At 43.2% G+C, this 12,242-nt stretch overlaps 1 protein-coding gene across 1 annotated transcript in view; it reads right to left on the bottom strand.

Annotated features, from left to right (window-relative positions):
- emilin2a (elastin microfibril interfacer 2a) overlaps positions 1–6,006 on the bottom strand; it is a 74,662-nt gene extending 68,656 nt beyond the window's left edge. Inside the window, exons 1-2 of the mRNA XM_029624309.2 lie at positions 5,681–6,006; positions 4,907–5,032 (exon numbers count right to left, since the gene is read on the bottom strand). Coding sequence (XP_029480169.2) covers positions 4,907–5,032; positions 5,681–5,835 — 281 coding nt within the window. The 5' untranslated portion in view covers positions 5,836–6,006. The remainder of the gene's footprint in view (positions 1–4,906; positions 5,033–5,680) is intronic.
- Between the last annotated feature and the right edge of the window lie 6,236 nt (positions 6,007–12,242).

Genomic DNA, 12,242 nt, shown 5'->3' with positions numbered 1-12,242 from the left:
CAGTAGGTCCCTCAGGTCCTTTGGGGGGCCGAAACTGTGGATATATCTAAAAGAGATCTTAAAACATATTTTTAGCTTTTCTTTTCCTCAGGGTGCTTTTTAGTTGTTCAGTTTGTCATTATTTTGTTTGTTGCGTTTCATGACTGAAATGTGATGTATTATTAAAGTATGATTAGATTTGATGGTAAATCTAATTGAGTGGAACCCCATCAGTGGAACCCAATCAGTGGAACCCCATCAGTGGAACCCCATCAGTGGAACCCCATCAGTGGAACCCCATCAGTGGAACCCAATCAGTGGAACCCCATCAGTGGAACCCCAGTGGAACCCAATCAGTGGAACCCAGTGGAACCCCATCAGTGGAACCCCATCAGTGGAACCCCATCAGTGGAACCCAATCAGTGGAACCCCATCAGTGGAACCCCATCAGTGGAACCCCATCAGTGGAACCCCATCAGTGGAACCCAATCAGTGGAACCCCATCAGTGGAACCCCATCAGTGGAACCCCATCAGTGGAACCCAATCAGTGGAACCCCATCAGTGGAACCCAATCAGTGGAACCCAATCAGTGGAACCCCATCAGTGGAACCCAATCAGTGGAACCTGGGCTGCCCAGCTATGGTAAATCTAATGGTGTGAAACCCATCAGTGGAACCTGGCCTTTTTTAATTTCACCTTTATTTAACCAGGTAGGCCAGTTGAGAACAAGTTCTCATTTACAATGTGAATCTTAAGGGATCTCAGACGATACGAAAGAGTTGTTGAACAGGCTAGTAATAGGGGTTGCAAAAATTGCGATGGATAATTTTAGAAAGAGAAGGTTCAGATTGTCAAGCCCAGCTGATTTGTAGGGGTCCAGATTTTGCAGCTCCTTCAGAACATCAGCTATCTGGAATTGGGTGAAGGAGAAATGGGGGGCTTGGGCAAGTTGCTGTGGGGGGTGCAGAGCTGTTGACCGGGGTAGGGGTAGCCAGGTGGAAAGCATGGCCAGCCGTAGAAAAATACTTATTGAAATTCTCGATTGTCGTAGATTTATCGGTGGTGACAGTGTTTCCAAGCCTCAGTGCAGTGGGCAGCTAGGAGGGGGTGCTCTTATTCTCCATGGACTTTACAGTGTCCCAGAACTTTTTGGAGTTTGTGGTACAGGATGCAAATTTCTGTTTGAAAAAGCTAGCCTTTGCTTTCCTAACTGCCTGTGTATATTGGTTCCTAACTTCCCTGAAAAGTTGCATATCACGGGGGCTATTCGATGATAATGCAGTACGCCACAGGATGTTTTTGTGCTGGTCAAGGGCAGTCAGGTCTGGATTGAACCAGGGGCAATATCGGTTCCTGGATAAAAAAAAAAATTGAGTGGGGCATGCTTATTTAAGATGGTGAGGAAAGCACTTTTAAAGAATAACCAGGCATCATCTACTGACGGAATGAGGTCAATGTCCTTCCAGGATACCCGGGCCAGGTCGATTAGAAAGGCCTGCTCTCTGAAGTGTTTTAGGGAGTGTTTGACAGTGATGATGAGGGGTGGTCGTTTGACTGCAGACCCGTTACGGACGCAGGCAATGAGTGATTGCTGAGATCCTGGTTGAAGACAGCAGAGGTGTATTTGGAGGGCAGGTTGCTTAGGATGATATCTATGAGGGTGCCCATGTTTTACGGATTTGGGGTTGTACCGGGTAGGTTCATTGATAATTTGTGTGAGATTGAGGGCATCAAGTTTAGATTGTAGGAGGACCGGGGTGTTAAGCATGTCCCAGTTTAGGTCACCTAACAGCACGAGCTCCGAAGAAAGACGGGGGGACATCAATTCACATATGGTGTCCAGGGCACAGTTGGGGGCAGAAGGTGGTGTCTATAGCAAGCGGCAACAGTGAGAGACTTGTCTCTGGAAAGGTGGATTTTTAAAAGTAGGAGCTCAAATTGTTTGGACACAGACCTGGATAGTAAGACAGAACTCTGTAGGCCTTCTTTGCAGTAGATTATGGTATGGTTAGGGATGGACATTTCAGGGTTTTTGGTGGTCTTCCTAAGCCAGGATTCAGACACAGCTAGGACATCCGGGTTGGCAGAGTGTGCTAAGGCAGTGAATAAAACAAACTTAGGGAGGAGGCTTCTAATGTTAACATCTAAGATCTATGAGGGTGCCTGCGTTTACAGATTTAGGGTTGTATCTGGTAGGTTCCATGATAATTAATTTGTGTGAGATTGAGGGCATTTTTGTTAGATTGTAGGACGGCCGGGGTGTTAAGCATATCCCAGTTTAGGTCACCTAACAGTACAAACTCTGAAGATAAATGGGGGGACATTAAATTCACATATGGTGTCCAGGGCACAACTGGGGGCTGAAGGGGTCTATAACAAGGGGCAACAGTGAGAGACTTGTTTCTGGAAAGGTGGATTTTTAAAAGAAGAAGCTCAGACTGTTTGGGTATAGACCTGGATAGCATGACAGAGCTCTGCCGGCTATCTCTGCAGTAGATTGCAACTCAATCCCCTTTGGCAGTTCTATCTTGGCTGATTTTTTTTTCACCTTTATTTAACCAGGTAGGCTAGTTGAGAACAAATTCTCATTTACAACTGTGACCTGGCCAAGATAAAGCAAAGCAGTGTGACAGACAACAACACAGAGTTACACATGGAGTAAACAATAAACAAGCCAATAACACAATAAACTGGTGAATGACACAGTAGAAAAAAAGTCTATATACAGTGTGTGCAAAAGGCATGAGGAGGTAGGCAATAAATAGGCCATAGGAGCGAATAATTACAATTTAGCAGATTAACACTGGAGTGATAAATGAGCAGATGTGCAAGTAGAGATACTGGTGTGCAAAAGAGCAGAAAAGTAAATGAAATAAAAACAGTATGGGGATGAGGCAGGTAGATTGGGTGAGCTATTTACAGATGGACTATGTACAGCTGCAGCAATCGGTTAGCTGCTCAGCTATCTGATGTTTTAAGTTGGTGAGGGAAATAAAACTCTGTGCTGTAGTTGGGGATGGACATTTCAGAATGTTTGGTGGCCTTCCTAAGCCAGGAGGGATATAATAGCCCAGGTGAGTGAATTGAGTGAAACCTATCAATGGAACCCCAAATGGGCTGTCCAACTATGGTAAATCTAATGGTGTGAAACCCCATCAATGAAACCCCATCAGTGGAACCTGGGCTGTCCAACTATGGTAAATCTAATGGTGTTAAACCCCATCAGTGGAACCTGGGCTGTCCAACTGTGGTAAATCTAATGGTGTTAAACCCCATCAGTGGAACCTGGGCTGTCCAACTATGGTAAATCTAATGGTGTTAAACCCCATCAGTGGAACCTGGGCTGTCCAACTGTGGTAAATCTAATGGTGTTAAACCCCATCAGTGGAACCTGGGCTGTCCAACTGTGGTAAATCTAATGGTGTTAAACCCCATCAGTGGAACCTGGGCTGTCCAACTGTGGTAAATCTAATGGTGTTAAACCCCATCAGTGGAACCTGGGCTGTCCAACTATGGTAAATCTAATGGTGTTAAACCCCATCAGTGGAACCTGGGCTGTCCAACTGTGGTAAATCTAATGGTGTTAAACCCCATCAGTGGAACCTGGGCTGTCCAACTGTGGTAAATCTAATGGTGTTAAACCCCATCAGTGCAACCTGGGCTGTCCAACTGTGGTAAATCTAATGGTGTTAAACCCCATCAGTGGAACCCCGGATGCCCAGTTATGAAATGTTTCCAGTGACGCTCTAATAATGAAAACAACAACATTCATTTGATGTTGTCAGAGTCATTCATTCTGTGGTTGATCAGTCATCCCGTCAGTCTTATTACTGGAATAAATGAGCTAATCAGAGTGGATTAATCATTGCTGTTCACTGGCTAACTCATAAGTACTTTCCAAACTGCTCTTTTCTCCCTTCTGTCCTCCCTTTTCCCAACCCTTCTCACCCCTCCAGTGGACCTGAGGTGACTAAGTAGTAAGGAACAACTCCACCTAGTTTCTATCACATTGCTGTAACATCCCCAGCCCTCTTAGATGAGAAAATAAGAGAAGGGAGGGAATAATATTCTATTATATCCCTCTCTCTCCGTCCTCCACCCATCTCTCTCACTCTGTCCTCCACCCATCCCTCTCTCTCCATCCTCCACCCATCTCTCTCTCACTCTGTCCTCCACCCATCCCGCTCTCGCTCTGTCCTCCATCTCTCTCTCTCTCACCATCCTCCACCCACCCATCACTCCCTCCCATCCCTCTTTCTCTCTGTCCTCCACCCAGGTCTCTCTCCCATCCCTCTCTGTCCTCCACCCATCCCTCTCTGTCCTCCACCCATCCCTCTCTCCCATCCCTCTCAGTCATTCCTCTCTCTCTGTCCTCCACCCATCCCTCTCTGTCATCCCCCTCTGTCCTCCACCCATCCCTCTCTGTCATCCCTCTCTGTCCTCCACCCATCCCTCTCTGTCATTCCTCTCTCTGTCCTCCACCCATCCCTCTCTCCCATCCCTCTCTGTCATTCCTCTCTCTGTCCTCCACCCATCCCTCTCTCCCATCCCTCTCTGTCATTCCTCTCTCCCATCCCTCTCTGTCATTCCTCTCTCTGTCCTCCACCCATCCCTCTCTCCCATCCCTCTCTGTCATTCCTCTCTCTGTCCTCCACCCATTCCTCTCTCTGTCCTCCACCCATTCCTCTCTCTGTCCTCCACCCATCCCTCTCTCTGTCCTCCACCCATCCCTCTCTGTCCTCCACCCATCCCTCTCATTCATTCCTCTCTCTCTGTCCTCCACCCATCCCTCTCTGTCATCCCCCTCTGTCCTCCACCCATCCCTCTCTGTCATCCCCCTCTGTCCTCCACCCATCCCTCTCTCCCATACCTCTCTGTCATCCTTCTCTCTGTCCTCCACCCATCCCTCTCCCCAGGGAAACTTACATCACTTGTTGCTCACAGTCTGGGTCATGGTTTGGGCACGGTGCCACCTCAGGCTCCACAAAGCTCTCCACATTCCCCTGGACGGTACAGCTCACGTTCTTATGGACCACATATGCACACCAGTTCCTAGAGGGGGAGGAGAGAAAGAGAGAGAGATGTGTAAGCAAAATATGTCATTGGTAACCAACCATCAGGCAACAATTCCAACCCTTCCAAGCTTGAGAAATAATATACAAATAGTCTATTGTCTGATAGAAATCGTTGAGAAAAAAGAGAGAAATAAAAGTCAGCATCTGTGTGGATAATTTAGCTGTAGCTGACTGGTGCAGATAACCAGCCTATCACATTACAGGGTGACTGGTTTCCACCTCCAATTAGTATATCTACTGATTGACATGTGATTTTATCATTATGGATTAGAGCAGATCGGTTGATATGTACAGTGGAGACACAGACAGGCTGCATCAGAACACAGAACACAGATTATAATGCTGCAGCAAACAGACTAGACACATTCAGTGGTGCATTATTCTCCATAACAAAACTCAGAAACAACAATTTAGTGATAAATAACTGCAGTAAAATAATTCAAAATGTAAACGTATATTGAAATAATTCAATGTAATCACGTGTAATCACTTCATTTACTGCACTAATTAAAGAGAAAAAGTCCTGCGAAAATAAAATAAGATCGCAACGACACAGAACACAACTCTTTTGAGGCAAATGGAAATAAATAAAACAGATTAACAATAGATACAAATAATAATGTACCTATTCCTCTGTGACTGTCGGTGTCTCGCGCCCTGGTACGCAGCTCCTTGGAAAAGGTTGTAGTTCGGCGGATTTTGTCCGTTGGTGACAGAAAAGTTGAATAACAGAGAGAACAATGTCCATGTTACCCCCAAATCAGCTGCTCCCCACTTCATCCTAGACAACAGATTAAATTAACTACTACGGAACATGGACAAGAAAAGTTCAGATATATGTATCTTTTAAAAGTTGGTATCCTGTGTGCGGCCGCCCGGTAACTGAGCAGAACCTGACAAAATGTTGGAGATCTCTTTGCGGGTCGCTGTTGACTCCACTGGAACGACGTAGCTGTTAGACTCCTTTCCCCTCCCATCCTCCCTGCCCTCCTTCGACCCCAGCCCCTCCCCTCTCCACCCCATGAGAAACAAACACGCCCCGAATTGTCCGCAGCTTGTACTGTGCGCGCACACACACACGCTGTAACAGCGCGTACTGTGCCCTGCAGGCAGACTGTTACAAACATTTATAGCATCTACCTTCTTGCTGTTCCCATTAATGTTTGTACCATGTTGTGTTGCCAACATGCTGTGTTGTCATGTGTTGCTGCCACATTATGTTGTTGTCTTAGGTCTCTCTTTATTTAGTGTTGTGTTGTCTATCTTGTCGTGATGTGTGTTTGCCTTTTGGTAAGCCATCATTGTAAATAAGAATTTGTTCTTAAAACTGACTTGGCTAGTTAAATAAAGGTTAAATACATTAAAACACATCTGCTATCGGTTCTGTCACATTGAAGACCAATTACGTGCCTGATGATGTTGTGGGAGACTTTTGAGAAAACATTTGATATCTTATATATATTTAACTTAATAATACGATTTAGTAATATCCCCTCTAATTTTAGTCATTGACTATTAGTCAAATTGATAAGAGTGAGTCAAATACATTTCCTGGGATGTCTTTTTCACCATGCATTCCCTATGTAAATATATCACTAGCCACTTTAAACAATGCTACCTTATATAATGTTACTTACCCTACATTATTCATCTCATATGCATACGTATATACTGTACTCTATATCATCTACTGCATCCTTATGTAATACATGTATCACTAGTCACTTTAACTATGCCACTTTGTTTACTTTGTCTACATACTCATCTCATATGTATATACTGTACTCGATACCATCTACTGTATGCTGCTCTGTACCATCACTCATTCATATATCCTTATGTACATATTCTTTATCCCCTTACACTGTGTATAAGACAGTAGTTTTGGAATTGTTAGTTAGATTACTTGTTGGTTATTACTGCATTGTCGGAACTAGAAGCACAAGCATTTCGCTACACTCGCACTAACATCTGCTAACCATGTGTATGTGACAAATAAAATTTGATTTGATTTGATTTGATGCTGCTAAATAGTGAATCAAACATCAGATATATGAGTACTGTAGACTCCTGTCATGATGTTGAATTAGTCAATGAATGGCTAGGAATATTTAAGGCCAGGTTCCTATATTTCCTGTTGTTATTAGGTACAGTCATCATCGTTTACTGTGGATGGAGGCAAATTGTTACAGTCTTGTACCAATTAACCTCTACGTGATCGGTATGTCCCCCGCAGAATAGTTGAGCTAACGTAGGCTAATGTGATTACAAGAACATTTCCCAGGACATAGACATATCTGATATTTGCAAAAAGCTTACATTCTTGTTAATCTAACTGCACTGTCCAATTTACAGTAGCTATTACAATGAAAGAATACCATGCTATTTTTGAGGAGAGTGCACTTGAAAATGTATTAATAAACCAATAAACCAAACCAAAAAATGTAAAAAAATGTTTTTTTCATTGTTTAGTCTTTTTCCAATGTATTCTAATGTGTTATATTCTTCTACATTAATTTAACATTTTCACAAACTTCAAAGTGTTTCCTTTCAAATGGTAGCAAGAATATGCTTATCCTTGCTTATCCATCCTTGCATTGTTGCAGCCCTGGAGGCAGCACACACACGGGCAGGCAGGCAGGCAGTCAGGCAGGCAGGCAGGCAGGCAGGCACACAGGCAGGCAGGCAGGCAGTGCTGGGAAAAATACCCAAATATCATACTTGAGTAAAAGTAAAGATACCTTAATAGAAAATGACTCAAGTGAAAGGGAAAGTCACCCACTAAAATACTACTTGACCAAAAGTCTAAAAGTATTTTGTTTTAAATATACTTAACTATCAAAAGTACATGCAATTGCTAAAATATACTTAAGTATCAAAAGTAAAAGTGTAAATCATTTAAAATTCCTTATATTACGCAAACCAGATGGCACCATTTTTTACATTTGTATTTATTTATGGATAGCCAGGGACAAACTCCAACTCTCAGACATAATTTACAAATGAAGCATTTGTGTTTAGTGAGTCCGCCAGATCAGAGGCAGTAGGGATGACCAGGGATGTTCTCTTCATAACTGTGTGAATTGGACCATTTTCCTGTCCTGCTAACCATTCAAAATGTAAAGACTACTTTTGGATGTCAGAGAAAATGTATGGAGTAAAAAGTACCTTATTTCACTTCCTATCCATCACTTCCTGTTAAACGTGAAATGAGGGAGAGCTCCGTTTGTTGTTTTGGAAAGTTTTGAAAGTCTATTGAAATAGTTTGGTTACCTTTTGAGTTTGGATCCTGTGACGCGGTCGGCATCAGGTGCTGGGACTCCTACTATCTGTCTAGTGATCCTGCTGACCAAGGCCGGGTCTGCGGAGCTGTTTGGCGTAGCAGCTAGCCTAGCTGTGCTAGTTACCTACATATCAAGCTAGTTGGGTTTTCTTGAGGGCTCGAATGCAGCCTGCAAACGCTGTGGGCCATTGTGGCTGGGACCGCAGATTGCCCCAGGCTTGTGGCTGTTTAGATCCCTGCTGTTTGTTGTTGTTGTTTTCAATCTTCCCTGCAGGGCAGATGCCATGTCTGAAACTGAGAGGAGTAACAGCATAACCTACATTGTTACCATGACAAAGACCAAAGCTAGCGGGAGTACAGGTGACCAGCTAACTAAAAGGTGAACAGCTAGCAGGTGACCAGCTATCTAAAAGGTGACCAGCTAACTAAAATGTGAACAGCTAGCAGGTGACCAGCTAACTAAAAGGTGACTAGCTAACTAAAAGATGACCAGCTAACTAAAAGGTGAACAGCTAGCAGGTGACCAGCTAACTAAAAGGTGAACAGCTAGCAGGTGACCAGCTATCTAAAAGGTGACCAGCTAACTAAAAGGTGAACAGCTAGCAGGTGACCAGCTAACTAAAAGGTGACTAGCTAACTAAAAGATGACCAGCTAACTAAAAGGTGACTAGCTAACTAAAAGATGACCAGCTAACTAAAAGGTGAACAGCTAGCAGGTGACCAGCTATCTAAAAGGTGACCAGCTAACTAAAAGGTGAACAGCTAGCAGGTGACCAGCTAGCAGGTGACCAGCTAACTAAAAGGTGACCAGCTAACTAAAAGGTGACCAGCTAGCAGGTGACCAGCTAACTAAAAGGTGAACAGCTAGCAGGTGACCAGCTAACTAAAAGGTGAACAGCTAGCAGGTGACCAGCTAATTAAAAGGTTAACAGCTAGCAGGTGACCAGCTATCTAAAAGGTGACCAGCTAACTAAAAGGTGAACAGCTAGCAGGTGACCAGCTAACTAAATGGTGAACAGCTAACAGGTGACCAGCTAACTAAAAGGTGACTAGCTAACTAAAAGATGACCAGCTATCTAAAAGGTGAACAGCTAGCAGGTGACCAGCTAACTAAAAGGTGACTAGCTAACTAAAAGATGACCAGCTATCTAAAAGGTGAACAGCTAACTAAAAGGTTAACAGCTAGCAGGTGACCAGCTAACTAAAAGGTGAACAGCTAACAGGTGACCAGCTAACTAAAAGGTGACTAGCTAACTAAAATATGACCAGCTAAATAAAAGGTGAAGCGCTAATAGGTGACCAGCTAACAGGTCATCAGCTAACTAAAAAGGTGATCAGCTAATTAAAAGGTGAACAGCTAACTAGTGATCAGCTAACTAAAAGGTAAATAGCTAACTAAAAGGTGAACAGCTAACAGGTGACCAGCTAACTAAAAGGTGACTAGCTAACTAAAATATGACCAGCTAAATAAAAGGTGAAGCGCTAATAGGTGACCAGCTAACAGGTCATCAGCTAACTAAAAAGGTTTTCAGCTAATTAAAAGGTGAACAGCTAACAGGTGACCAGCTAACCGGTGACCCGCTACCTAAAAGGTGACCAGCTAACAGGTGACCCGCTACCTAAAAGGTGACCAGCTAACAGGTGACCAGCTTACTAACAGGTGACCAGCTAAAAGGTGACCATCTAACTAAAAGGCGAACAGCTAACTAGTGATCAGCTAACTAAAAGGTAAATAGCTAACAGTGTACCAGCATAGAGTTGACCAGCTAACTAAAAGGTGACCAGCTAACTAAAAGGTGACCAGCTAACTAAAAGGTGACTAGCAAATTTAACTTCTTAAAATCCTCCTAGGGCTCGGATCCCGCTAGCGGGATATAAATCGACAACATCCGATGAAGCTGGATCGCACCAAATTCAAATAACAAAATTGTAATATTAAACATTCATGAACATACAAGTGTCTTATATCTTTTAAAAGCGTAACTTCTCGTTAATCCAACTGTGTTGTCAGATTTCAAAAAGTCTTTACAGTGAAAGAATACCATGCGATTATCTGAGGACAGTGCCCAATATCAAAATACTTTTTCAACCAGCACCGGCTTCACAAAAATCACAAATAGCGATAAAATAAATCACTTACCTTTGAAGATCTTCCCCTGTTTGCAATCACAAGGGTCCCAGCTACACAATGAATGTTCGATAACGTCCTTCTTTATATCCAAAAACTCAGTTCAGTTGGTGCCATTGATTTCAGTAATCCACTCCTTCTACATGCATACAAATGAATCCAAAAAGCTACCGGTAAACTTCGTCCAAACAAGTCAAACAATGTTTCTAATCAATCCTCAGGTACCCTAATATGTAAATAAACAATCATATTTCAGACGGAAAGAATGGTGTTCAATAGAAAAGAAAAATAACAAGGAGGGCGCCCTCGTTCACGCGTGCCAAAAGTCTACCTGTCCTGCCTCTTAAGAACACCTTGGATAAACTACAACTACTTGTTTGTTTTTCAAGAAACAAGCCTGAAACCCTGTCTAAAGACTGTTGACATCTATTGGAAGCCATAGGGACTGCAATCTGGGAGCTATTTTTTGTATATCCCATAGCATTGCATTGAAAAGGCCTGTGACCTCAAAAAAAATAATTATGGATGGATTTTCCTTGCCTGCCATATCAGTTCTGTTATACTCACAGACATTGTTTTTTTTACAACCCCAAAACCAATTCTGCCTTTGGCCGCCTCTCCTTCCAGTTCTCTGCTGCCAATGACTGGGACGAACTACAAAAATCTCTTAAACTGGAAACACTTATCTCCCTCATTAGCTTTAAGCACCAGTTGTCAGAGCAGCTCACAGATTACTGCACCTGTACATAGCACATCTATAATTTAGCCAAAACAACTACCTCTCCCCGTAGTGTATTTATTTATTTATTTTGCTCCTTTGCACCCCATTATTTCTAACTCTACTTTGCACATTCTTCCACTGCAAATCTACCATTCCAGTGTTTTACTTGTTATATTGTATTTACCTCACTACCATGGCCTTTTTTGCCTTTACCTCCCTTATCTCACCTCATTTTCCACAATGATCTCCTTTGACTTGATCACGTTGAGGGAGAGGTTGTTGTCATGGCACCATACTGCCAGGTTTCTGACCTCCTCCCTATAGGCCATCTCATCATTGTAGGTGATCAGGCCTACCACCGTTGTGTCGTCTGCAAACTTAATGATGGTGTTGGAGTCATGCTTGTCCACGCAGTCATGGGTGAACAGGGAGTACAGGATGGGACTGAGCATGCACCCCTTGAGGGGCCCCAGTGTTGAGGATCAGCATGGCAAATGTGTTGTTGCATACCCTTACCACCTGGGGGTGGCCAGTCAGGAAGTCCAGGATCCAGTTTCAGAGGGAGGTGTTTATTTCCTGGGTCCCTAGCTTAGTGATATCCTTTAAGGGCACTATGGTGTTGAACGCTGAGTTGTAGTCAATTGAACAGCCTTTTCACATACAATGGGGAGAACAAGTATTTGATACACTGCCGATTTTGCAGGTTTTCCTACTTACAAAGCATGTAGATGTCTGTAATTTTTATCATAGGTAAGAGGGTGAGGCAGAATCTGTGAGAGGCAGAATCTAAAACAAAAATCCAGAAAATCTAATTGTATGATTTTTAAGTAATTAATTTGCATTTTATTGCATGACATAAGTATTTGATCACCTACCAACCAGTAAGAATTCCGGCTCTCACAGACCTGTTAGTTTTTCTTTAAGAAGCCCCCCTGTTCTCCACTCATTACCTGTATTAACAGACTCCAACCTCTCCACAATGGCCAAGACCAGAGACCTGAGTAAGGGATAAAATTGTAGACCTGCACAAGGCTGGGATGGCTAGCTTTTTCAAA

Source organism: Oncorhynchus nerka, linkage group LG20 (genome assembly GCF_034236695.1).
Source record: "Oncorhynchus nerka isolate Pitt River linkage group LG20, Oner_Uvic_2.0, whole genome shotgun sequence".
Lineage (NCBI taxonomy): Eukaryota > Metazoa > Chordata > Actinopteri > Salmoniformes > Salmonidae > Oncorhynchus > Oncorhynchus nerka.
Note: the sequence above shows the minus strand (reverse complement) of the source record. Positions and strands in the feature narration are given on the sequence as shown.